General features: G+C 34.1%; 1 protein-coding gene and 1 pseudogene across 1 annotated transcript; both read right to left on the reverse strand.

Annotated features, from left to right (window-relative positions):
- Nucleotides 1-434: 434 nt before the first annotated feature.
- On the reverse strand, nucleotides 435-2805 carry LOC120117339 (protein ROOT PRIMORDIUM DEFECTIVE 1-like). The gene has a single exon (XM_039137628.1). The coding sequence runs from the start codon at nucleotides 2702-2704 to the stop codon at nucleotides 1343-1345; it is 1362 nt and encodes a 453-aa protein (XP_038993559.1). The 5' UTR covers nucleotides 2705-2805; the 3' UTR covers nucleotides 435-1342.
- A 5130-nt stretch (nucleotides 2806-7935) lies between these two features.
- On the reverse strand, nucleotides 7936-12732 carry LOC120117340 (annotated as a pseudogene).
- Nucleotides 12733-26983: the final 14251 nt, after the last annotated feature.

The raw sequence follows: 26983 nt of genomic DNA on the forward strand, positions 1-26983 counted from the left end.
CACTATTGTAGGAGATATATGAGGTATGGGTATCACTACAATGTAAAATCAACAGATGTAAAGGTGTTGATCCATGTATCTGTGTAATTACAAAGGGAGTCGGGTTAAATATATTTAAATTGACATTGGAATCAGTTAAAATAGATATACTAATGAAAAGGAAATGATAATCATACGCCAAGTATTTATGTGTTGATGTATGATTGTTACCTATTGTCATATATGTTACATTACATGTTCATTATGTTTCTGAATCTGATTATTTCACTGAGTTTGTGTAAGCTCATTTTGTATGATTTGTAGATTGTCAATAAGTTTGATTTAGATGATGATAGCATCATAGTCGAGTCTCAAGTTTATTCCTTTATATGTAAATTTTGTTTCGTCGACTTCTACTGTTGGTGACATATACTTTAGTATCATTACTTCAATGATTGTTTAATTTGTTTCTTTCACTATCAACCATGGTTTGTACAATTTCATCAAAGTCTAATACCAAAGGCCTCAAAAGAACAAAACAAACAATCAAATCCCAATAGCTGATGGGAAGTTCAATAGGCCAATGAAGGCACTGAACAAGTGAATGGCCGCATCCATCGATGCTTCTACAAGAGCCAAGCCATGGAGGTAAACCGGTCCAGTGGCCCATGTAGCCTCCTTAGTTGCATAGCCGCTCGGTTTCATACCAATGCTAGAGGAGAAAGTCCTGTACTACTCAATGTTCAAGGATTCCATCCCACCATCTAGGCAACATCATAGAGCCGTCTTAGTTAATTCATCTATAGCTGACAAAGCAATATCAACAAAAGCTGACCTGTCATATTGCATTTCATGACCACATGTTTCACAAAGGGCATCATAGAGCCATCGCCCAAGTCAAATCCCATTAGCAATGTAGTGCCTGCATTGTTCATGCCACCAAAATCATTCCTTCCAACTGCAAGCTCCAAAATTGGTGTTCAATCCGTGAGAAGGAATATGACTCCCCGAGGACGAGAGAGGCCCGCCTAAGAACTTGTTTGTTAAAGCACATATCCAGCTCAGTCATCTTTTAACCGAGCATTCTCAATCCTAGGTGTTGTTCAAAAGATAATTTCACTAGGCACTGCAGGACCACCACAATTGTTACATTGCATACTGGGGCAGTCACAACCTGCTTCAACAAGTCGTTCTCAGCACAGAGTTTATCATTTTCTTGTCTAAGAATTACATTTTCATGGCGTTCAAATTGGGTCTGGTTTAAAGGATAAATTTTCATAATCAGCAATTCAAACTCAAGTCTAGAATTCAATCATCAATATTGTAAAATGACTAACTGAAAAAAATCAGTCTTGTTATTCTCTTACACAATATCCTCCTTTTCATCCATAACTTCATTCTCATCTATGTTATCAGAAACTAAATCTGAATCTAAACCATCTTTTCCTTTCTCATTGTGCTCAATTTCATCCTCAGCCCTGAAATCTTCGAAGTCGTTTTCCATATAGTCTGGTCTAACACACAAAATGTCATCAACTTCCCTATCCCTCCTATAGCTAACCAGATCCTTCTCCACCTTTGCCTTCCTAGAGCTAAGCAAAACTAACTCACCCAACTTCCTTCTCGCCAAATACAAATCATTTGGTTCAATCAACTCCCCTTTCCTATAAGCCTCCCTAAGAAACACTGTATGAAGCTTCCCATAATTCCCCCTTGTCGAAACATAAAATATCCCCTGATGCTGAAGCAGAAAATCCTTCAACTTCTTAGGCAAATTCATTGCCATCCTAAAATGCGCAATCCTCTCCAAAGAAATCTTCTTCTCCACGGTCAATGAGAGCAGCTCGTGAATAGTTGATACTGCCCTCTTTTCCATTCTCTTCTGAGCTTCCAATGACCTCAAATCATAACCAGAAACATCCTCATAAGGCGACCAATACGGAACTCGTTGCCACTTCCAAACTGCAATCCTATAATACTTACCAATCTTAAACCCAGGTGGAAAATTCACAATAAATGAGAACCTAATATCCTCAGCATCAAGTCCTTTTTGTCTGTACTCTCTCTCTCTAACTCTCTCTATAGCACAGACAGCTAACTTAGGATCTCTTTCAACAATCTCAATGTATTTATTCCTAGTCTCTCGAGCATCAAACAATCTAAAAAATTCAGGGTATTTGAGAATTACCGAGAACTCAAAATCATCAGGCAACCCAAACTCTTTCCTGGCAATCCGAACGTGTTCCAGCCTTAAACGACCCGTATTGGACATCATAAGCAACTTCCTTAACCGGGTGACAGCATCAGGTAACTGGGCAATGAGGGCTTCTTTTTCCTTGTCGATTTGGAGAAGCGCCTTACGGGTTAGCCTGCAAAAGAGGATTCTAAGAACAGGGTGCTCGTAGATTTCAAAAACGTGAGGGAATTTGAGGAGATAAGCGGCGGCTTCGTTTTCTTTGAAACCGAGGCCAAGGCGACGAGCGAGAGAGTCGAAACGAGAGGTGGGCAGCGTTTGGCTTGGCTGAGAAAGGATTAGGGATTGGAATTTGAGGACTTTGCGGGTCTTCTTCTCGATTTCCATGTAGTTATCGAAACCGTGGTCGCGTACCCTTTCCTGCTTTTTGGGGATAGAGGTGGACTGAGACATGAGCATTTTGGAAGTGAAGTCGTGAAACAAACTCAAAGGTCTGCAAGGTTTGAGCAGGTTGGAGGTGAAAACCAGCATCGTACAACTTTGATATTATGGCTTTAGGATTTGTTTCTCTCAAGCCGGAGCCGGAGAATTAAGCCGCTAACACCCAGATCTGGGGTGCTCACCAAATTTAACTAGGGCATGTGTTCTATGACTTAACAAATTTTTTTATTTATAAACATGTTCATACTTATACTACTAATTTTGTACTTATTAATCAAAAAATAATAACGTAAAATTAAAATATTTTATAAAATAATTAAAAAAGATTAAAGTGCACAAATTACCCTCAACTATAGAATGTTATTTGGATGAGTATTTCAACTATTAAAAGTTATAAAATAATCTTCAAACTATAAGACTTGTTTTGTTGAGTCTTCTCATTATTAAAAATTACAAAATGATCACCTACTATTCATATGTTCCACACTCATCTTTTTTTTAAAAAATTGGCGATAGTTTGAACTAAATGTTAAATATTCATATGTTCCATAACTATAGAACCGTTTGAGCTGTATTTTATGGATCGACTCTTCGTTTATATTATGTCGTTGGGCCAGTGCTTGAAACATTATATCGTTGAGTTAGTGTTTGAAAGTTACGATGGTGCCCGGAAACATCATTGAAATATGATTTGATCATATCTCAGTTAGCAGTTCTGTTAAATTTTTAACGATGGGTGACCAAAATATAATCAATATGTAACGCTAGGTATGATTTTGAGAAAAAATAGTTGGGTGAATAAAATGGAACGAAAATGATAGTTGGGACTAATAATTCAATTAAAAGAAGGTTATAACCAACTTAATCACTGTGAATCCTGAAGCAAATATGAGATTTCCAAGAGAACCTGTATTCTCTCACTGTTCTTCCTTCTAAGCCAAGTTTAACATGTAAGTCTGATCAGTTTAAAATAATTCGAGAACAAAGGAAAGAATAATAGTACTTTTAATTCTGATATCTAAGATTTTTCAGAACTGATAGTTGAAAGCTCGAAAATGAATTAAATTAATTTAGATATGAATTTTCAGTAATTCTATTGATTTATTAATTTAGTTAACAATATGTTATTTTCATTAAAATGATTAACTATTAAATTGAATTAAGTGGATAAATGAATGAAATGATAAAAGGAAAGGAAAGGAAAGTTGAACATAATTAATTTGTCATTGAAATGTAAAAATTTATAGATTGACACTTATTTTTCTTACAATTCTAAATATTACAGTAAATGGTTTTATATTTGTAATTTGTATATTTTAATATGTTTAACATTATTACAATTTTATATTGGAAGAAAACACATCTTGTTAAGTTGCGAAGCCTACCCTGAAATCAAAGAGATCGAAAAGCTAAATTCATTTCATTTCTTTCTCTTAACTTGATAAGAGTGGGTAAGTAATTCGAATTTGATTTTATAAAAGTTCGGTCAATGGTTTATTTAAATTGATTTGACATAAATTTAAGTTTGATCCGAGACTTTAACGAGTCGAGTTAGATTTCAAATAAAGTTGAGCAAGACTCGACTCGATAAGTTCGCAAACAACTCATTAATTTCTTTTATATGATTTTTAAAATATTGCTTTCCTTATTTTTAGGGTTGTAATATATTGATTTGATGTATTTGTGGATTGTTACATTGATTGTAATATTAGTTTGGTGTATTTGTAGATTATTAATTTAGTTTAAACTATGGAATTTTTCACACTATTTTGATTAATTTTTTTGTTAAAATTGTTAATTTATGGTTACATTAAGTTCTATACAGTACTACTACATTTTGCATATATTAAAAAAAATCAAGGCAGAGCAAGTATATTAGGTCGGCTGGTCAAACCGTTCATCTTTGTTCCATCCAGGGTCGACCCTGAGCCGTGGCAAGAGGGGCACCCACCCAGGGCCCCATAATTCTAAGTTATATTAATTTATAATACTTTAATAAACTAAATTAAAAGTATTGCAACCCAAGACCCACAAATATTAATGCACTATTTTCTAACATTAATGCAAGAGGGCCACAAATAACATTAAAATTTGTTATCAAAATTCAAAAAAAAATCTTACTAACAGTCAAATTCATAATGCTTATCAATGGTTACTTTTTATTCCCAACATTGAAGTAAAATTAACTTATATTGTTCTCAATTTTCAATTTCTCATATTTCTCACAATTCACAAAATCACAATTACTTATCATCAATTGTGGTCATGAAGATATTTTTAAAATCCTAAGTAAGTTCATGTTTCCAAATTCGTTTTCTTTTTCTTTTATATATTTCTAAATTCTAGATAAACTTATTCTCTTTTTTTGTTTCATAAATTTTGGATATGAAATGTCAAACGTAGATATGCAAATACTCCATATTCCTTCTAAGTTCAATTATTAAGGTGTTGCGAATTTGGCGTATAATACTTCGATCGAGGATATTCCCATTTATAAGTGTTATTGTTCTTTTCTACATTAGTTGCATTGTTATATAATGTTGCCTAAAAAATATTTGTTTGGTAGTGAAAAAAGAAGAAAAAAAAAAAGAAAACAAAGAGATGATTTAATAGAATCACAAAAAGGAACTCTTGATAAATTCTTTAAAAGTGGAGTAGGAGAGCCTTCTAATAAAAATTTAAATGATATTGTTGGGAATTTAAATAATCTTGATAGTTCTTCAAATTGTACCAATCTAGGTGTTACTGATGCAAATTACCATGATATCCTAAATCATATAGATGGTGACATTTCTAATTTAAATGTCCATAATCATGCACAAAATGAGGTTAATGCTGAAGATGTTGGGATTGATCAACACTTAGTCCCTGCTGTGGACATTTATGATCCTAGAAATTGGGGTAATCTTGATAATAAATCTAGAGATATTTTAGTTGAAAAGGGACCTATAAGAGAATTGAATTTGAAATTTCCCTTAGCCAATAATTCTAGACATTTTTCATATGCTTATTTTTTTTAGAAAGTTGAGTAATGGAGAGATTAGCGATAGAAAATGGTTGGTTATTCTAAACATGTGGACAAAGTTTATTGTTTTTGCTGTAAATTGTTTACAAAGCAAAACAATAATAGTTATTTAGAAAATGATGGATTAAATGATTGGAAGCATCTTAGTGAGAGACTTGAACAACATGAAAATAGTATTTGGCATATGACTAACATGAATGTTTGGAGTGAATTAAGAGTGAGATTAAAAACTAACCAAACACTTGATAAAGATTTACAACAAGGAATTTCAAAAGAGAAAGAACGTTGGAGGCAAGTTTTAATAAGAATAGTTTGTGTTGCAAAATGTCTTGTTAAAAATAATTTAGCTTTTCGAGGATCTAGTGAGAAAATTTACGATGAGAATAATGGAAACTTTATAGGATTAATTGAAATGATTGTTGAATTTGATTTGTCTATGCAAGACCATATTAAACGTACTCAAAATGAAAATATTCATTATCATTATCTTGGTCATAATATTCAAAATGAACTAATCTCTCTCTCGACCCATAGTATTAGAACTTATATTCTAAAGATCATCCAGAAGGCAAAGTGTTTCTCTGTTATTCTTGACTGTACCCCTGATGTAAGCCATCAAGAACAAATGACTCAAATAGTGCGATGCGTAAATATGTCAAACAACAAAGTAAAAATAGAAGAGTACTTTTTAGAGTTCTTGAAAGTGGATGATACATCTAGATTGAGGCTTTTTAATGAATTAGTAAATGCATTGCAATCTCTAAAATTAACGTTGATGATGTGAGGGCCAATGATATGGCAGTGGTTTTAATATGAAAGGAAAACACCAAGGTGTTCAAAAGAGATTGCTTGAAATAAATCCTAGAGCTTTATATATGCCATGTGCTTGTCATAATCTTAATCTTTCTCTTTCTAATATGGCACATTCTTGTGTTAAAGATATTTCATTTTTTGGGATTGTGCAACGTATATATTCATTGTTCACAAGTTATACCTAAAGGTGGAAAATTTTATGTGATAATATTCCAGAAACTGTGAAATCTTTATATGATACTCGATGGAAAAGTCGAACTAAAAGTGTCAAAGCTATTAAATGTCATACTCCTAAAATAAGGTTAGCTTTGTTACAATTATATGAATATTGTGGTAATGATGCAAAAGCAAAAAGTTTAGCTAGTGCCCTTCAAAGTTTTTAAATCTTACTTGGAATGGTTATCTGGTATGATATTTTATTTGCTATCAACACGGTGAGTAAGAAATTACAATCTAAATCAACGTGCATTGATACTACCATAAAGGAGTTAGAAGGTGTAATGTCATATTTTGAAAATTATAGAAATAAGGGGTTCGAAGCTAGTATAGATATTGCTAAAAGTCTTGCATTAGATATGAACATAGAGCCAATTTTTTCGACTAAGCGTCGTATTTTTAGAAAAAGAAAATTTGATGAGAATGATCATGATGAAGAAATACAATCAACAGAGGAGTCTTTTAAAGTTAATTATTTTGTTGTTGTTGTTAATATGGCGATCGCTTCTTTGAAAGATAGATTTGTGCAGTTAAAGATTTTTGAAATTTATTTTGGATTTTTAATTGATTCTACAAGGTTGAAGTCATTGGATGACAATAAATTAAAAGAATGTTGCAATAATTTTTAGATTATTTTTTCTCATAATAATTTGTTGGATGTTGATGCAGATGATTTTTTTTTTAAATGAAAGTGTTGCAATTGACTTTGTCAAATATATTCATGTTAGCGTTTGAAGTCCTTGAGTTTGTTAAAGCTAGAGATTGTTATCCTAGTGTTTCAATTGCTTATCATATATTTAAACTAATTTTATATTTTCTTAATCAAATTTACATTATGAACTAGATATTTAGATAATATATTTAAAATGGTACTAGTGCCATCATAAAAACAATATTAGTCAAAATAAATTAATATTAAAGTATCGTTTAAATATTTTTAACACTACTTAATTATTTAATTAATATGAAATAAAAATATTTAATAAATTTATATCTCCAATAATTAGCTATTTAATTAAAAATAAACAACAAATGAATCAATATGAAAAAAAATCCCGGAGTAAAATAAAATATTATTAATCTCAAACAAAATATTAGGATACTGGAGGAGTAGAACTCGACTCGAAAAAACCGAATTTGAGTATAAATCAAACAGCATGTTATCAAAACCAAAATGCAAAAACAGCTTAGCCTGGATTTTGATCAACTTAAGGAACACAAAAACCAAAAGACCTGTCTTGCAAACGTGTTTCTGTATAACAAAAAAATAACATGTTTCTTTTACCCACTGAGACCATCTCACAGGTCAATCAAGTCAATGCCCGAACCACAATCCCCGCTGCAACATCCATGGCCTCCGGTGCCGGTGCCGGTGGTTCGTTCTTGACTTATAACCCTACTCACCTCCATATCTATTGCTGATTTTTTCTTTCTTTCACAAAAGCACGAAAATGTATGCACTTACCTTACTTTGCTGCTCCGCCTATGTTATGGTAAGCGAAGCTTTGATCTTTTGAATCGTGCAGGCGATCAGATTGTTGACGGTTTCCACCGATTCCATTGTTAATTTTGCGGTGGGAACGTTGTTCACCAGAATCTGAAATCCAACTGTAAGCAGGCATCCACTACTTGTACTCCCATCAACCTCGGGTTTCACCAAAGGTCCGTTCGAGTCGCTTCGCAGCCCACCATGATAACTAGATGACATATAAGGAAGGATTGCAAATCCTGATGGTAAGAGTGCAACATATGCTGATTCGCCGCCATTCGTCACCACACTCATTGATGATATGTCAACGGGTGCATAAACTATGAATGCTCCGCAGGCATCACTCCATGTTTCTTGTAAAATTAGCATGTTGTTCTTGTTTGCATTAACGGCCTGCAAGGGAAATACACATCGGAACAACGGTAGATATAAGGGAAAATATTCGAATGAGAAAATCCAAGATTTCCGCAATCTTAAGTCTAACAAATCTAGAGACCTAAAACTTACAGTGCCACGCAGGAGAGAGACACAATTACCATGTTCCATGCCCTTGGCAACATGTACCATCTCTTGAATTGGCCCACCATGGGACAAAATGTCCCATTCACTCCGCATCCGTTCATCCCGCAAGAAATCAAACAGTCGTTCTTGTGTTATCGGCATCCAAACAGTAGTAGCAGCACTCAGCACAACACCATGAGGCTCACCGGGATCATTTATATTCTTCCGTGTCATCAACCTTACATCTTCACCAACATTACCAATACTAAGCTTGTCCCATTCATGAACGCTTGAAGCACAAACTCCGGCACAAAAGTTATTCGTCATGCGCTGTGCAAGCTTTAACAAGCTTTTCTTCCCAGCCGGAGTTATTCCTACGGCATAAATAAGTGCGATATTAGACAAGGACAACTCCATTTTTTTTTCACGGATGATCTACAAGCTAAATGAACCTGTATTATTTTCACCAGGGACGTCTTGGGACATCAGTATTGCCAAGTAGTCACACTGCCTTTGGAGAGTAGCAAGCCACCTGTGTGCACCAAACCCAAAACCAGAACTGATTACCGGCTGTAGGAGATGGTGAACAGCACTTTCATCATACTCGAAGTGTTCGACCCATGTAACCTGCATTCAAATATTCGTAAGAAAGCTCGGTTGCACCAATATCAGATCGATAATCAAGGCAGTTATGAACTCATGCCCGGGGGGAAATAAACCATCAAGACTCCTGGAAGACTATAAACTCGGTCAGATTTCGCAAACACAATGCATGAAGAAAAAAGATCAGAGGGCAAGAAATCGAGTCAAATGACAGATTGCAGTCTTGGTAAATTGGGACTGATTAAAATAACGCAACAGGCACATAACACGGAGACTAAAAACTACAAGATGATGACTGGATCCTGGTAATCACCTCGTGGACAATTAAAAATACAGTAAAAGAGGAGAGATTAAGAATAGAAACACCAAAATATAATTTATAGAACAGTAATCAACAATTCCAAGGATTTGCCTGCACATAAAGATTATAATTAAGGTACACTCAAGATCATACTAATATCAAGCTGTGACTGTAACATCGATTTCCTCAAATTTGCAAATAGCAGTTGACTAATTAAGTAGATTATGCATAAGACAACATAGCTTTGAAACTCGAATTTAAAATGATTTAAACAAGACCTAGAGCGAAATAATAATTAAAGCTTTGTATGCGTAGGTAAAAAGGACTTAAATTGAGCAAAGCACAAGTCAGTGAGGATTGGGATTGAAGTCCAAGTGCATATTATTTCACCTTCATCTAGTCCCAACTAAACTCAACAGCGAAGTTATCTTACGATGAAAACCTCATTAAATACGTATAAGTACAATTCTAGCTCAATGAGCATCTCATTATCAAGTACATGTTTTATTAATTACCTTGGAGCACTTATTATCCACATCTTGGATAAACAGCCAGAGGGAAGCCTCCTGCAGTTCGGGAACATTTGTGTATTTGCAGCACCTTGCGTAGAATCAATCGAAACATCAACCACAGCCCATACACCCTCCAAATGTTGCTTACAAAACCGGATGAATCTCACTTGGCGGACAGGAACCAACGGTGAAAGCACTTGAAATTCAGCATCAATCTGCAAAGTAAGATCTTCATAAGCCCCAGGTTAGCAGCAAAAGAAATGAAGACAGATGGTTGAAAAGAAATACCACTAATAACTCGTTGTCTCTGGTTCCACCCGTACCGCTGGATAGCATATCAATAGTTGCTGCTCTAGAAATCATGCACGGAAACATTTCCACCCAACGATTCTATTCATGCAGATATCATAAGAAGAACTTGTTAACAACAATTCAAATATTTGATCTGAAGATTCTATCAACAAAATCAGTGATGGGATGGGACCAGCAACCAAAAGAACCGTCTCTACCAGAAGTGAAATTAATTTAGCCAGCACAATATATAATGTCAATGTGGCAAATAAGTGGACTAAAAAACAACAAAAGGTGTGCAGAAAAAAATCAATTCATCGAAGTCTAAAATGAAGGGCGTCAAAAGAACAAAACAAACAATCAAATCCGAAAAGCTGACGGGAAGTTCAATAGGGAAATGAAGGCACAGTAACAAGTGAGCAGATGGCATACCGAATCCATAAGTGCCTCTACAAGAGCCAAACCATGGAGGTAAACCAGTCCGGTGGCCCGTGTAGCCTCAGTTGCATAGCCGCTCAGGTTCATACCAATGCTCGAGGAGAAATTCCTCCTGTACTCCTCAATGTTCAAGGATTCCATCCCACCATCCAAGCCTTTTATCCAAAGAGGATTATCCATCTGTGCCATCTTAATTAGTTCATCCATAGCTGACAAAGCAACATTAACAAAAGTTGACCTGTCATATTGCATTTCATTGACCAGTGGTTTCACAAAGGGCATCATAGAGCCATCACCGAAGTCGAATCCCATTAGCAATGGAGTGCCTGCATTGTTCAGGCCACCAAAATCATTCCTTCCAACCGCAAGCTCCAAATTGGAGTTTAATCCCTGAGAAGGAATAGGACTGCCGGAGGACGAGAGAGGCCTGCCTAAGAACTTGTTTGATAAAGCACATATCCGGCCAAGTTCATCCTTTAATCGAGCATTCTCGATCCTAAGTTGGTGTTGTTCAAAAGATATTTCACCGGGCACTGCAGGACCACCACAACTGTTGCATACCGAGGCAGTCATGGTCTGCTTCAACAAGCCGTTCTCGGCACTAAGTTTATCATTCTCTTGTCTAAGAATTACATTTTCATGGCGTTCCAATTGGGTCTAAGGATAAATTTTAATATTAGTCTAGAATTCAATCATCAATATTGTAAAACAAAACAAAATATATTCTATCCACTAACCTTCATCTGGGTTCTCCTGTTTTGAAACCAAAACTTTATTTGCTTGCCCTCTAAGCCTAGCCTCCTACTAAGCTCCATTCTTTGTTTTTCATCAGGGTGAGGACACTCCTTGAAGAAACTAGAGAACAACAGAATAAAGAAGACGAAGAAAAAAATCCATAAATTACATATTGAGAAAAAGAAAATCTTTAGTGAATAGAAATATAAGCAAAAGCATACGATTCAAGCTCCTGTATTTGGCGTGAAGTGTGCCTGTGATACTTCTTCTTCTTCCTCCTCGGTCCATCGGCGGCAGCATCCTGATCATCACCGGAAGCAACTTCAAAATTATCACTGCCGGACCTACTCTCATATCCATCTTCCCTCATCCTCCCGATGAAACCAGGATCAAAGTTTTCACCAATCAGCCCCATTTCACCATGACCATCCATTCTTTTCTGTACCAAAACCAAGTCCCCCCTTCTTAAATGACCCATCTTTAAAATAATGACAAACACAGCCAAGCTCAAAACCATAAAAATGAAAAACAAAGTGGGTAATAAATTAAAGGGCACTGCACTGTAGAGAGAGAGAGAGAGAGAGAGAGAGAGAGAGAGAGAGAGGGATGAGGCAATACATATGAGAGAGAAAGGGGACAATATCAGCCACAACAACTCTTGCACCCAAACCACCACTGTCGTTGCTGCTACTACTCTTTGATCAAACCCCCAAAACTCATTAAATTGGAAACGTTCACTATCACTTTCACAAGCTTGTGCTTCGGTTTTGTTTCTCTTTCTTGTCCATTAATTTGACCTTACAAACAATACTCAGATTGTGCTAAAGTCTAAAACTTTTTTTCAACAAGTTTCATCTCAACAAATAAAGAATGCAAGGCCTTGTCTCTTTGTCAACGCCCATGCATGACTAATTGCACCTCTCTTTATCTCTATAAAAAGGCCCTTATCGTTCTCTATCTCACTAAAAAGCCGGTTTAAGAAAGAGAAAACAGTGGAAGAACAGGACAAAGAGACTACCTTTTTTATCTTATACTAATATAATCAAAGAGTTCACACCTTTTTTGTCTGTAGTTTCTAAGTCCATGGAAATCCCTGAAAACGCCGTGGAAACACTGACAAGTATGAAAAAAACTAAATTTTCACAGCATCATTCTTGACCAATCGTTTGTCTGTATATTTGACAAAATTGAAAAAGACCCACCACCGATAAAAAAGCAAAAAGTATGAACTATTATGAACACTAAAACGATGGCATCATGGAGAAGAAAAAGGCAAACCAAAAATGCAAAAAAGGCAAAGCTTATCTCTTTCACATTCACACTATTCAAACACTAAATGACGTAGCAATAAACTGAACCAGAATCAAAAGCATGTAAAACCCCTGTTGACCACTTTTTTTCTCTCTCTATCTCTCTTCCAGTGCAAGAAAAGAGAAGAAAAGAAACAGGCTGTAAGAATTAAATGCAATTAATCAGAAACCCAATGAAGAACAAAAATAATAACCAAAACCCAGTAAGCAAAGGTAATTACCTTTCTTTTTAAAATATTAAAGGTCAGTGTTTTTTTAACAGAGTGGAATCGATACAGGCTATCAGATCCTTCTCTCTCTTTTAACTGTTCGGATCTGTATAAGAAGAAGAAAAAAAGGACAGAAACTAATAATAAAATATAAAAAAGTTTAATTTTTTTTATTTTAGATGAAATGAAAAATTAACTAGTAATTACAATGGAGGTTGGATCGTTGGAAGAAGTGAAGGACTGATATTTGACTTAAACAAAAAAGAGGGAGAGAAAATCAATAGTCAAACTGGTTAATGCTTTGTTTAATATCTAAAGAAAGCTATTTGATTTAATAAAAAAAAAGGAAAAAAAGAAGATAAAGGCATCGTATAAACCCTAATGAAAACTGCATCCATTTCTCATTATCTCTGTCTCTCTCCCCCTTTTCTTTCTTTTTTAAACCTTTGATGTCTTCTTCCCGTCTTCTTTTTTGTATTCACCATAAATTTATCGTTTTAAATTATGTATATTATCAAAGATTGCTTTTGTTTTAATTTTGATTTTGATTATTTAATTTTTTATTATTACAATTTAATCATTTATGATTATAATCAAAGTATTAATTTAGTAAAATCATTATGATTAATTATTCTTCTCTCAAGATTAATGCCATCTCACCTTTTGCTCTAATGAATTTTCTCGTAACAAAAAATCAAATGCTTCGTCTTCCTTTCGCCGGCAAGATCACCCAAACGATGAGGTGGGAAAATATATTTTCTCTGATAAGATTATCGAACTTTATTTTTTTAAATAGGATATTCTCTATAGTGAATTAGAGGAAGACACATGTATTACCTGATATTTTTATGAAAACGTATGGAATATTTGATGTATTTTCAACCTTCGCTCATGACTTTAGACACACACAAAAAATGACGATGTTGTTGGTGTTCTTGAGTTGGTCCAGAGTGAAATTACTTGGACTGATGGAGCAAAAGGCGTGGAGCTAGCGGACACTATTGATGGAGTTTGGGAAGATGAAGAAGACAAGTACGAGAGCTAATGCAAGAAGATGTCATGTTTTTTGTGCGTCTCCCAAAAGATATCAAGTGATCTATACAACTTTAAATTAAAACGGTAACATTCACCCTATTTAAAAAAATAAATTCTACAAACACCTGTGAACAAATTCATTTTCTCACTACATTACCCCAACAAATTTATCTCATTTCATCCTTTCATATTTTTTAATTTTCTAATAAAATCTTTGAGAAACTCGTTTATTCAAAGTCATAATTTATCATTTAGATTATGGTGATGATGTGGCAAGCATTGAAAATAAAGGAACACTAATAAGTCAGCTTTTTTATTGTTCATTTTTCTCTTTGTTTTAAATTACGAAATTAACTTCTCATGGATGAAATTGTTAGTAATTGATAACATATTGATCAAACCATAACAGTTAAAAATTTAATGACAATAATTAAAATGAAATAAAACAAAAGTGACATAGGTTGTAGTTTACTTATTAAATTAAGGTAAAGTATAGTAATGGTCACTTAACTTTTCTAAATCTTTCATTTAGGTCCCACAACTTTTAAAATTTGCAATATAATCCCCCAACATTTAGTCCGTTTGCAATATGGTCCCCGATGTAACTGTTGGGGACCATATTGCAAACAGACTAAATGTTGGGGGACTGTATTGCAAGTTTTAAAAGTTGGGGACCTAAATAAAAGTTTTAGAAAAGTTTAATGACCATTACTGTACTTTACCCTAAAAATTATTTGCAAACATTCAACTAATTAAAGATATATTTTAGCATTAATTGTATTATGATTCTCATCCTTTTGTTTGGCAAATAGGAGAGGGTCAAGGCTACTGATGTGTAGTGACAAGTAGATAGTTTGTTAAACTGAATTTGTAACATCCCAAACTAGGGGTTAGTGGCTAAATTAAAAAGTTTAAGAATTTGATGAATTAAGTAGAAGAATGGAATAATTCAATGATTTATTTGGAAATAATTCCTAAAAGTTGTTAGTAATTATTAAAGTAGATGAAGGGCAAAATGGTCATTGAACAATGATAATATTAAATATTAATAAATGGGTATTATAATATATGAGAGGTATGATTGAAGAGATAAGTTTTAGACTTATCTTCTTCATCTTCATCTTCTCTCAAACGTGAAGAGCCAGCTTGCAAAGGTGAGTTTCTTTGTTAGTTGGTTATTTGCTAAATTTATGGTTGGGTTTTGATCATTAGATAATAACTAAGCTTAAGGAAAGCTTAGGTTATCTTAAGATTGAAAGATAAAGAAGTTATGAAAGATTAAAGAAAATGGGTTTTTAAAGGAAATTTTGGAAAAGAGTTAATAAGAGATTTTTAAGATGGAATTTGACTTGTCATCAAGAAGAATAAGAGATTTATGAAGTTAGAAAAGATTTATAACAAATTTGAAAGTTTAGTAAGATTCTTAATTTTAAGAATCTTGATGAAATATGGAAGATAAATATGATTTATATGGACATGAGTTGGTTTCAATAATGATAGTTGAGTTTAAAGTCATAATAGGGGATCAAAATAGAAGAATTAAGGGAAGAGTTGATGATTTACGTGTTAAAATGTCAGTTCTGGGCAATGTGCGTCGATGCACATTTATTGTGCACCGATGCATCGATGATAAATACCAGAAATTGTTTAAGGTGCATCGATGCACATGCAGTGCATCGATGCATGAATTTAAATAGAAAACATCGAATAGGATTTATGCATCGATGCATAAGGAGTGCATCGATGCATCCCCATTAAATAAAAACATCGAATGCATTTTATGCACCGATGCACAAGTAGTGCATCGATGCATACATTCATTGAAAGAGGAAAGGGGCTTTTCTCTTAGCCTAAGAAGTGACAGTTTAGAATATATCAATTGGAATATTGATATGAATCTGTGTATTGTTATGTAGAGATAGAAAGTGATCCGTTTCAGGACAATTGAGGAATTAGAATCGAATCAAAGCAAAGCTAAGGTGAGTGCAAATTATTTTGTACTTATTTTATTGAATTAACATTGGCTTGTGATGAGCCAGTGATGGAGTTACTATGGTAAGAAGTAACTTCTAAATTGTTATGTGATTACCATGTATGCATTAATACATAGAAATAGATGGATGCTATGTTATATGATTTATATGCTTAAGTGAAAATGCAGCATATGATATATGTTATTTGACATGACATGCATGGTTACATGAAAGAAAGCTATGTGACTACATGTATATGTGAAAGAAGCTATAAGCTTATATGCACATGTGATATATGTGATATGAATTACATGAAATGATTTACATGAATACATGTATATATAATACATGTGATATGATATGAGATATATGGTTACACATACATGTGGTATGTGACAGAAGAGAAAGAACAAGTGATACGAAATGTATAAATAAATGCCCATAGTATATGATACGAGAGCTATAGGTATAGTTGGCATGCCAAGAGTCGAGGGTTTTACCTATGTCTTTCGAGACATATGGACAGTATACCTATGTTCTAAGGAATATATGGACAGTTTACCTAGGTTCTTTGGGACCTATGGACAGTTGCCGAGGTTCTATATGACCTCTGGATAGTTACCGGGGTCTGTGTGACCTCTGGATAGGTCCTTCGGGACATTTATACGAGCTGTGGTGACAGCATTAGTGCACAACCTCAATGTACTCACATACCTCTATTCTCAATAATATACATGGGCAATGAAATTGAAAGAAAAATGAAAGTGAAAGTGATAAAAGAAGGTAAGTTGCATGTGTGCATGACCTGATTGTATATTGTTATCATACCATAGATTCATGCATATTGATATGTAGTGATTCAATGATATGAATGCACATACATGAATTATATGTGTTATATGATGAGTATAGGGTAAGTGGAAAGGATTATTGATAGTGTTTGTATATGTATGTCTTTTATTTATATGAAATGATATATGGTTATATTATATGTTTTATATGCCTCACTAAGTCTATGACTTAGCGTGTAAGTGATTTACATGTAGGTACCAAGAACGAGAAGTGAAAGAATAGAAGTGGCAAAGACAATATCACTACTAAAAGATCAGATCAGAAGTATTTGACAAAGTATGTATTTGGTTATGTATAAAGTGTTGGCATGTAATAAGTCATTAAGTACGAGCACTCTGATCAAGTCTGTATTTTGTTTTAAATAAAGTTTTAAATTTCCCGGGATTTTTCTTAAGAGTCAAGATTTGAAAAGTCAATGTGACACGTCAGACTCGTATCCAGGTCGGGTACGGGTTGGGGGTGTTATATTTAATGGTATCAGAGCTACGGTTTAGCCGATTCTAGGCTAAAAACGAAGTCAAAAGTGTTTTAAAAAGTATACATGCCAACGAAATAGTGAAAACTTCTGATCTGATAGAAAGTAAGTATACTGTTTTGCTAATAGAATGATATGATTGTATTTTATTAGATGTTTGGACAAGACAACTCCCGAGACGTAGCGGGAAATGATAGATTAGCTGAAGGTAGTAATTCACCTGCCCTGGCCAGGCAAGGTGAAGGACAGACACTTTCTGGAGTGCCTGTGCAAGACCAAGACGTTTTCTTTAGAACGTTAGACGCGGTGTTGATGCGTTTCCAATCTCCTGCTCCTTTCACTCCGAGAAGGAATATAGCAAAAGATTTAAAAGGATTAGGAGCTCCTGAATTCAAAGGTGAAGTTGAGGAGAGTCCTGTTGAAGCGGACTTTTGGCTCAATGACGTAAAGATTATGCTAGATGGACTTCATTGTTCTGATATGGAAAAGTTAGACGGAGTAGTCTCCTTGCTTCGTGGACAAGCGAGAATATGGTGGACGAACGTTACTCTAAGAATGACAAGTGACCAAGTGACCTGGTTCTTGTTTTTAGAAGAGTTCAAACACAAGTATATAGGAGACCAGTTCATCAAGCAAATGAAACAAGAATTCTTGAATCTGAAGCAATTGGATCACACTATATATGAATATGAGTGTGAATTCAATAAGTTGAGTCGTTTTGTGGCTGAGTTAGTTCCAACAGAAAAAGATGCATGTGAATGGTTTGTGGAGGGCTTACGCCCGAGATTAAAGGAGATGTTGATTGTGTTAAATCTGTCCTCGTTTCAAGAGGTAGTGAATCGTGCAAAAGCTCTTGAAAGAGCTCAGAATGAACGTTATGGGGATCAAAGAGTTCAATCTTTTAAAAGAACGGGGCCTTCATCGAGTTTAGTATCACCCAAAAGAAGTAGAGATTCTGGTTTTCGATCTCAAGCACGGTCAGAGTCGATGACATCCTCCGCTAGAGGATCAAGTCAGATGAGAGATAGACAGACTCAATTTGTAGAGTCTGGTAATAGAAGAGCACAATTGAGACATTGTCCGAATTGTGGAAGATATCATGGTGGGATATGTAGAATTAAACCTGGAGCTTGTTTCCAATGTGGGGAAATAGGACATTTCATGAGAGATTGTCCATTGAAGGACAGAGAGCTTGCACAATCAGAACGATCTGTTTTGATGTCTCAAAGAGGTAGGGGTAGAGGTAGAGAAAGAAATCAAACAGAATCTTCTACTCAACAGGAGATGCGCTCCACTGCTAGAATATATAATCTTAATGATAATGAAGACTGTGAGGACCCAGAATTATTAGCAGGTATCTTTCGGTTGTATAGTAAATGTGTTATGATATTGGTTGATTTAGGCTATCATAATTACATTTGAACAGTAAATTGATGAGAGAAGTACTAATTTTAGTTATGAGTTAATTGTAGTAGTTTTATTGATATAAACCCATTAAGGTATAATGTTCAGGTAAATAAGATTTGTGGTTACTTGAGTGGATTAAATAGTGTATGAGAACATGAGAAAATATATGGTTTAGTTATGCTATAAGGAAATCTTGATAATGAGGAATAAATAGAGAAAGATATGAGAATGATAGAGTTTAAAGAATCAAGTAGGATAAGTGTTATAAGTGGTGTTAGATTATTTATAGCATGAGTGAAAGAGATATGTATTGAGTAACTAAAGAGGACGGTATATAAGGATTGCTTCATATTGTTATAAAGCGAAAATTCGAGGACGAATTTTCTTAAGGAGGGGAGAATTGTAACATCCTAAACTAGAGGTTAGTGGCTAAATTATAAAGTTTAAGAATTTGATGAATTAAGTAGAAGAATGGAATAATTCGATGATTTATTTGGAAATAATTCCTAAAAGTTGTTAGTAATTATTAAAGTAGATGAAGGGCAAAATGGTCATTGAACAATGATAATATTAAATATTAATAAATGGGTATTATAATATATGAGAGGTATGATTGAAGAGATAAGTTTTAGACTTATCTTCTTCATCTTCATCTTCTCTCAAACGTGAAGAGCCAGCTTGCAAAGGTGAGTTTCTTTGTTAGTTGGTTATTTGCTAAATTTATGGTTGGGTTTTGATCATTAGATAATAACTAAGCTTAAGGAAAGCTTAGGTTATCTTAAGATTGAAAGATAAAGAAGTTATGAAAGATTAAAGAAAATGGGTTTTTAAAGGAAATTTTGGAAAAGAGTTAATAAGAGATTTTTAAGATGGAATTTGACTTGTCATCAAGAAGAATAAGAGATTTATAAAGTTAGAAAAGATTTATAACAAATTTGAAAGTTTAGTAAGATTCTTAATTTTAAGAATCTTGATGAAATATGGAAGATAAATATGATTTATATGGACATGAGTTGGTTTCAATAATGATAGTTGAGTTTAAAGTCATAATAGGGGATCAAAATAGAAGAATTAAGTGAAGAGTTGATGATTTACGTGTTAAAATGTCAGTTCTGGGCAATGTGCATCGATGCACATTTATTGTGCACCGATGCATCGATGATAAATACCAGAAATTGTTTAAGGTGCATCGATGCACATGCAGTGCATCGATGCATGAATTTAAATAGAAAACATCGAATAGGATTTATGCATCGATGCATAAGGAGTGCATCGATGCATCCCCATTAAATAAAAACATCGAATGCATTTTATGCACCGATGCACAAGTAGTGCATCGATGCATACATTCATTGAAAGAGGAAAGGGGCTTTTCTCTTAGCCTAAGAAGTGACAGTTTAGAATATATCAATTGGAATATTGATATGAATCTGTGTATTGTTATGTAGAGATAGAAAGTGATCCGTTTCAGGACAATTGAGGAATTAGAATCGAATCAAAGCAAAGCTAAGGTGAGTGCAAATTATTTTGTACTTATTTTATTGAATTAACATTGGCTTGTGATGAGCCAGTGATGGAGTTACTATGGTAAGAAGTAACTTCTAAATTGTTATGTGATTACCATGTATGCATTAATACATAGAAATAGATGGATGCTATGTTATATGATTTATATGCTTAAGTGAAAATGCAACATATGATATATGTTATTTGACATGACATGCATGGTTACATGAAAGAAAGCTATGTGACTACATGTATATGTGAAAGAAGCTATAAGCTTATATGCACATGTGATATATGTGATATGAATTACATGAAATGATTTACATGAATACATGTATATATATATAATACATGTGATATGATATGTTAAACTATGTTTAGATATAACAATTTAAGGCAAAATGATTTTTTGGACTTGAATTGAATTTACAAAATGTATTTGGACTTAATTGAATTTATTCAAAATTTACAAAAATAATTCAAAGTTCTTTTAATTTAAAATTGAGCACAAAAATGTTTTTATGAATAGTAATTTACTATTTGAACAGTAAATTACTATTTGAACAATAAATCACTATTTGAACAGTATCGAGGCTAAAAAATTTCAGTATGTAAAAGGGGAACCGATTCCCCCCAAGGGGGTACCGATTCCCTCACTGTTCATCAGCCCAACGGTCATAATATTTGAATATTATGAAGGGGTATCGATTCCCTATGAAGGGGTACCGATTCCCCCCATTCTGGGCAATCTTTTTGAGTAGAAAAATCATTCCCAAACGGCTCCAAAACATCCCCAACGGCTAGATATGACTTCAAACACATTCCAAGCTATAAATACAAGCTAAGGACACTTGAAGAAGTAAGAGAACAACTATCCAAGCAATCAAACACAAGAGAATAGTTTTTCAATCTTATTTCATCTTTCTCTTGTAAATATTTTGTTCTTGTGAGCTCAATCTTGTAAACACCTACCTTAGAGAGGTTTTCTTGTTTACACTTATTATCCTTTTGTAAAGGGGAAAGGTTCTAGCTTAGCCCGTGTAAAAGCTAGGGAAAGGTTCTAGTTTAGCCCGGAAAAACTAGGGAGTTGTAAGGTTATCTCTTTGTCCTCAAAAGAAAGAACAAATTAGTGAATTTGTTGGAAAATCCTTGGTGATGAGCTAAGGTAGTGGATGTAGACTTTGGTTGATAAAGTCGAACCACTCTAAATCGCTGTGCAATTTTCTATCTTTCAATCTCCTTACTCCCTAAACACAAAACCATTTCAACCCCTCTTTGCAAACCGTTTCGGTTGTCGTTTCGAGCTTTCGAAAATCCTAACAATTGGTATCAGAGCCTAACTCGTTAAGAAGGTTTAACCACATTGAGACGATCCTAGAAGAAGCTCTACCAATTCCCGACACAACCGAGAAGATGGCCTCCACCTCCGGCTCGTTCCACTTGGAAGACTCCCTACCAACGGACAAGCCTCCATACTTCAATGGAGACAACTATCATCATTGGAAGAAATTAATGAAGGTATTCATCCAATCCAATGATCTTGATGTATGTGAGATAATCGAGAATGGCTACTCTTCTCCAAAGAAGAAGGAGAAGAAACGGAGTGACAAAGAACGGAAGAAAGCTCAACTTAATGCCAAGGCCATGCACATGTTGTTTTGTGCATTTGGTCCTGAAATCTATGAAGGAGTTTCTTCATGTTCAAGTGCCAAGGAGCTTTGGAATAAGCTCAAGGAAATCCATGGAAACAAGAAAGAAGAACCAACAAAGGTGGTGTCTCTAATGGCTTATGAAGAGCCTGAGGTATCTTCTAACTAAAATGAATTTAATTCATATACGTTTGATGAGTTACAAGATGCTTTTAATAGGTTATATTCGGAGTTTGAGACCATGAACTCCAAATATAAGAAAATGATTTCAAAATTTAAAATCGAAAATGATTTTCTTTTGAAAACAAAAATAGATTTTGAAAGCCAAAATGAAATTTTGAAAAAGGATTTAGAGCTTTCAAAAATAAATATTGAAAGTTTTGAAAAAGAAAATTTTGATTTAAAAGTTAAGCTTGAATGCTTAACAAAAGAAAAAGAAATCATTTTAAATAATTCATTTAGTTCAATAATGACAATATGCTCACATTGTCATTATCATGGTCATAAGGAACATACTTGTCCTTTGAAGAAAGGAAAACGTTTTAAAATTAGGCAAGTATGGGTTCCAAAAGGAACAAGGGGCATTGAAACTAACATTCAAGGATCCAAAGCAATTTGGATACCAAAATCGAAATAAATGTCTCTTGTAGGTGTGTTGGAGCAATGGTGATGAAAATGATGATATTCAAGATGCTCTAGCCACACTTGAAAAGGAATGGGTAACCTCTAAGCTTAATGTTTTTTATTTTGATTATTTGGTTGCTCATTTGATTTTAAGCATGCATGAGTTTTGATATTGAATGATTATGGTTTGTTTTAATCTCATGTATGTTAAAAAGGTTTTATGATGAACATTTTAAAGTTTTAATGATTTTTCATAATTTTTAGTTCATCATAATGAATTTTGGTCAAAATTATGCAAATGATATCTCTCTAACAATTGATATCAAATTTTAAAATGCTTTGATTTTAATTTTTGACCTAAATTTAAATGATTATGCATGTGGTTTAAATGAAAATGATATCTCTTTAACAATTGATATCAATTTTTTTAAATGCATAACATTTTTGGAAAACTTTATGCAAATGCACTTAATTTTAACAATTGATATTTATATCAAATTTCAACAATTGGTATTGCATAAAGTATTTTAGTCTTGGATAAATTGAATTTCATGTGCTACTAACTTGTTTGTTATTCTTTGTTGAAATTCAATTTTGTTTAAGTGTCAAGTTCTTAAAAGCTAAATTTTGATTGGAATGCATTTATTAAGGGGGAGCTTTTGATTTTTCAAATGATTTTAAATGTAAAATTTACTATTTACTCTCCAAAGTTATTTTGAACATCAAAGATTGAATTATTTTTAATATAACAAAAAGGGAGAGAAGTTTATGGTTTGAAAAAATTCAATTTCTTAATGAAAAAGGGGGAGCTTAACATTTTCATATGTTTTCCAACAACTAGGATCTTTTTCATTAAACATTTTACTAAGGGGGAGTTTTTCCAAAAACAATTTTTCAAATGTTTTGTTATACCAAAAAGGGGGAGATTGTTAAACTATGTTTAGATATAACAATTTAAGGCAAAATGATTTTTTGGACTTGAATTGAATTTACAAAATGTATTTGGACTTAATTGAATTTATTCAAAATTTACAAAAATAATTCAAAGTTCTTTTAATTTAAAATTGAGCACAAAAATGTTTTTATGAATAGTAATTTACTATTTGAACAGTAAATTACTATTTGAACAATAAATCACTATTTGAACAGTACCGATGCTAAAAAATTTCAGTATGTAAAAGGGGAACCGATTCCCCCCAAGGGGGTACCGATTCCCTCACTGTTCATCAGCCCAACGGTCATAATATTTGAATATTATGAAGGGGTATCGATTCCCTATGAAGGGGTACCGATTCCCCCCATTCTGGGCAACCTTTTTGAGTAGAAAAATCATTCCCAAACGGCTCCAAAACATCCCCAACGGCTAGATATGACTTCAAACACATTCCAAGCTATAAATACAAGCTAAGGACACTTGAAGAAGTAAGAGAACAACTATCCAAGCAATCAAACACAAGAGAATAGTTTTTCAATCTTATTTCATCTTTCTCTTGTAAATATTTTGTTCTTGTGAGCTCAATCTTGTAAACACCTACCTTAGAGAGGTTTTCTTGTTTACACTTATTATCCTTTTGTAAAGGGGAAAGGTTCTAGCTTAGCCCGTGTAAAAGCTAGGGAAAGGTTCTAGTTTAGCCCGGAAAAACTAGGGAGTTGTAAGGTTATCTCTTTGTCCTCAAAAGAAAGAACAAATTAGTGAATTTGTTGGAAAATCCTTGGTGATGAGCTAAGGTAGTGGATGTAGACTTTGGTTGATAAAGTCGAACCACTCTAAATCGCTGTGCAATTTTCTATCTTTCAATCTCCTTACTCCCTAAACACAAAACCATTCCAACCCCTCTTTGCAAACCGTTTCGGTTGTCGTTTCGAGCTTCCGAAAATCCTAACATGATATGAGATATATGGTTACACATACATGTGGTATGTGACAGAAGAGAAAGAACAAGTGATACGAAATATATAAATAAATGCCCATAGTATATGATACGAGAGCTATAGGTATAGTTGGCATGCCAAGAGTCGAGGGTTTTACCTATGTCTTTCGAGACATATGGACAGTATACCTATGTTCTAAGGAACATATGGACAGTTTACCTAGGTTCTTTGGGACCTATGGACAGTTGCCGATGTTCTATATGACCTCTGGATAGTTACCGGGGTCTATGTGACCACTGGATAGGTCCTTCGGGACATTTATACGAGCTGTGGTGACAGCATTAGTGCACAACCTCAATGTACTCACATACCTCTATTCTCAATAATATACATGGGCAATGAAATTGAAAGAAAAATGAAAGTGAAAGTGATAAAAGAAGGTAAGTTGCATGTGTGCATGACCTGATTGTATATTGTTATCATACCATAGATTCATGCATATTGATATGTAGTGATTCAATGATATGAATGCACATACATGAATTATATGTGTTATATGATGAGTATAGGGTAAGTGGAAAGGATTATTGATAGTGTTTGTATATGTATGTCTTTTATTTATATGAAATGATATATGGTTATATTATATGTTTTATATGCCTCACTAAGTCTATGACTTAGCGTGTAAGTGATTTACACGTAGGTACCAAGAACGAGAAGTGAAAGAATAGAAGTGGCAAAGACAGTATCACTACTAAAAGATCAGATCAGAAGTATTTGACAAAGTATGTATTTGGTTATGTATAAAGTGTTGGCATGTAATAAGTCATTAAGTACGAGCACTCTGATCAAGTCTGTATTTTGTTTTAAATAAAGTTTTAAATTTCCCGGGATTTTTCTTAAGAGTCAAGATTTGAAAAGTCAATGTGACACGTCGGACTCGTATCCGGGTCGGGTACGGGTTGGGGGTGTTACAGAATTAATCCGTAAAATCATGGCATAATTTAAACTCTTCCTGCAATGGTATAGGCAATCCACAACCATCTCAAACACTAAGCTTTGGGTGGAAATCATAGCTTACAAATGGTGTTGTAAATTCATCTAGGCACGCCATTCTGATTCGTTATGGTGTTGCGGGATTATCAAGTGGAAACCACCCGGCATGACCCGTTTCTGCTCTGGCGGCTAAAATGGCGTCTTTGATGGCGAAGAAAACAGATGAATCCATAAAAAACGGAGGCTCGTCAACATCTTTTGATGAATGAATGGCTTTTACATTTGGATTACCCTGCCCCCAGCACACAAGCATATAAACAAAGACTTCAAATTATCTAGAACCAAATGAACTACTTTCAAAATCAACTAATAGGTGGCAAAACACAGTTCCAACTGCAACTGGAATAAGAAATGACCATGCAATTACTGTTATGAGGTTTGGAAAAAGAAAAGAAGATGACGCATCTTCAACGGAATATCGTTTAGAGAAACATTACCATCAATAGAGAAACATTAAACTTGAAAGGAATATCGTTTAGGGACGGAATTTTGTAACTTCCAGACCCACATGTGTACAAGCAGCCAAATGGAATCCATTTATGAGATGAGTCGCCCCACTTTAGTTCTTCCCAGATAATTTTTAAAACTTGCAATATAATCCCCCAATATTTAATCCATTTTCAATATGGTCCCTCAACATTTAGTCCGCTTGCAATATGGTCCTCGACGTAACTGTTGAGGACTTTATTGTAAGTTTTAAAAGTTAGAGGACCTAAATAAAATGTTTATAAAAATTCAGTGACAATTACTATACTTTACTCTTAAATTAAATAGAGAGAAAATCAAAGAGCTTAACGAAGCGTGGGACCCAGTACCTTCCAAAAACGGGTTTCGGGATGTCCGCCTTTCCCCGCGCTTACCCCGCGCCTGCGCCTGTTCGCGCCGCTTGTTTGTTTCTTGACGATCTGAATCCTGTGTGCTCGATACTCCATAAGCCCGACTACAACTTACTATGGGAACCTATCCAGAAGTCGACACGTATAACTGAGACGATAATCCGGCTATTAAGGGAACTGTTAAGGGTCAATATCGTACTTTTGCGTTTATAGACGGGGACAATGTCTAGATCCCTAAAATCCAATTCGGCCGTCATAGTTGGCCTCCTTTATAACCCTAATTTGGACGCTTATCTTATCTCGTCTGTTTTTATAAAGGGGTAAATTACAAATTTGGTATCTGAACTCTATTCTCTCACATATTTTACTCACTGCACTTTAAAATATTTTTTCTCACTAAACTTAATACATTGGTTTTTTTTGTCACATTGTTGTTTCTCATTAACAGCGTTATAAATGATATGTTATATAGATGCAAAACAATTTTGTTTTTGTGAAAATTTCATTTTTTTAAATGTCATCGTTTTAAAGTAGTTAATTATTTAACGGCGGAGTGACAAAAAAACTTAATGTATTAAGTTCAATGAAGAAATTTAAATTTTTTAAAGTTTAATAAGAAAAATAGGGGAGAAAGTAAAGTT

This window comes from Hibiscus syriacus, unplaced genomic scaffold (genome assembly GCF_006381635.1).
Source record: "Hibiscus syriacus cultivar Baekdansim isolate YM2019G1 unplaced genomic scaffold, ASM638163v2 tig00110319_pilon, whole genome shotgun sequence".
In the NCBI taxonomy this organism is placed as follows: Eukaryota; Viridiplantae; Streptophyta; class Magnoliopsida; order Malvales; family Malvaceae; genus Hibiscus; species Hibiscus syriacus.

Excerpts from the sequence above, each read along its gene's own strand:
- LOC120117339 (XM_039137628.1), bottom strand. The coding sequence starts at position 2,704 with ATGCTGGTTTTCACCTCCAACCTGCTCAAACCTTGCAGACCTTTGAGT.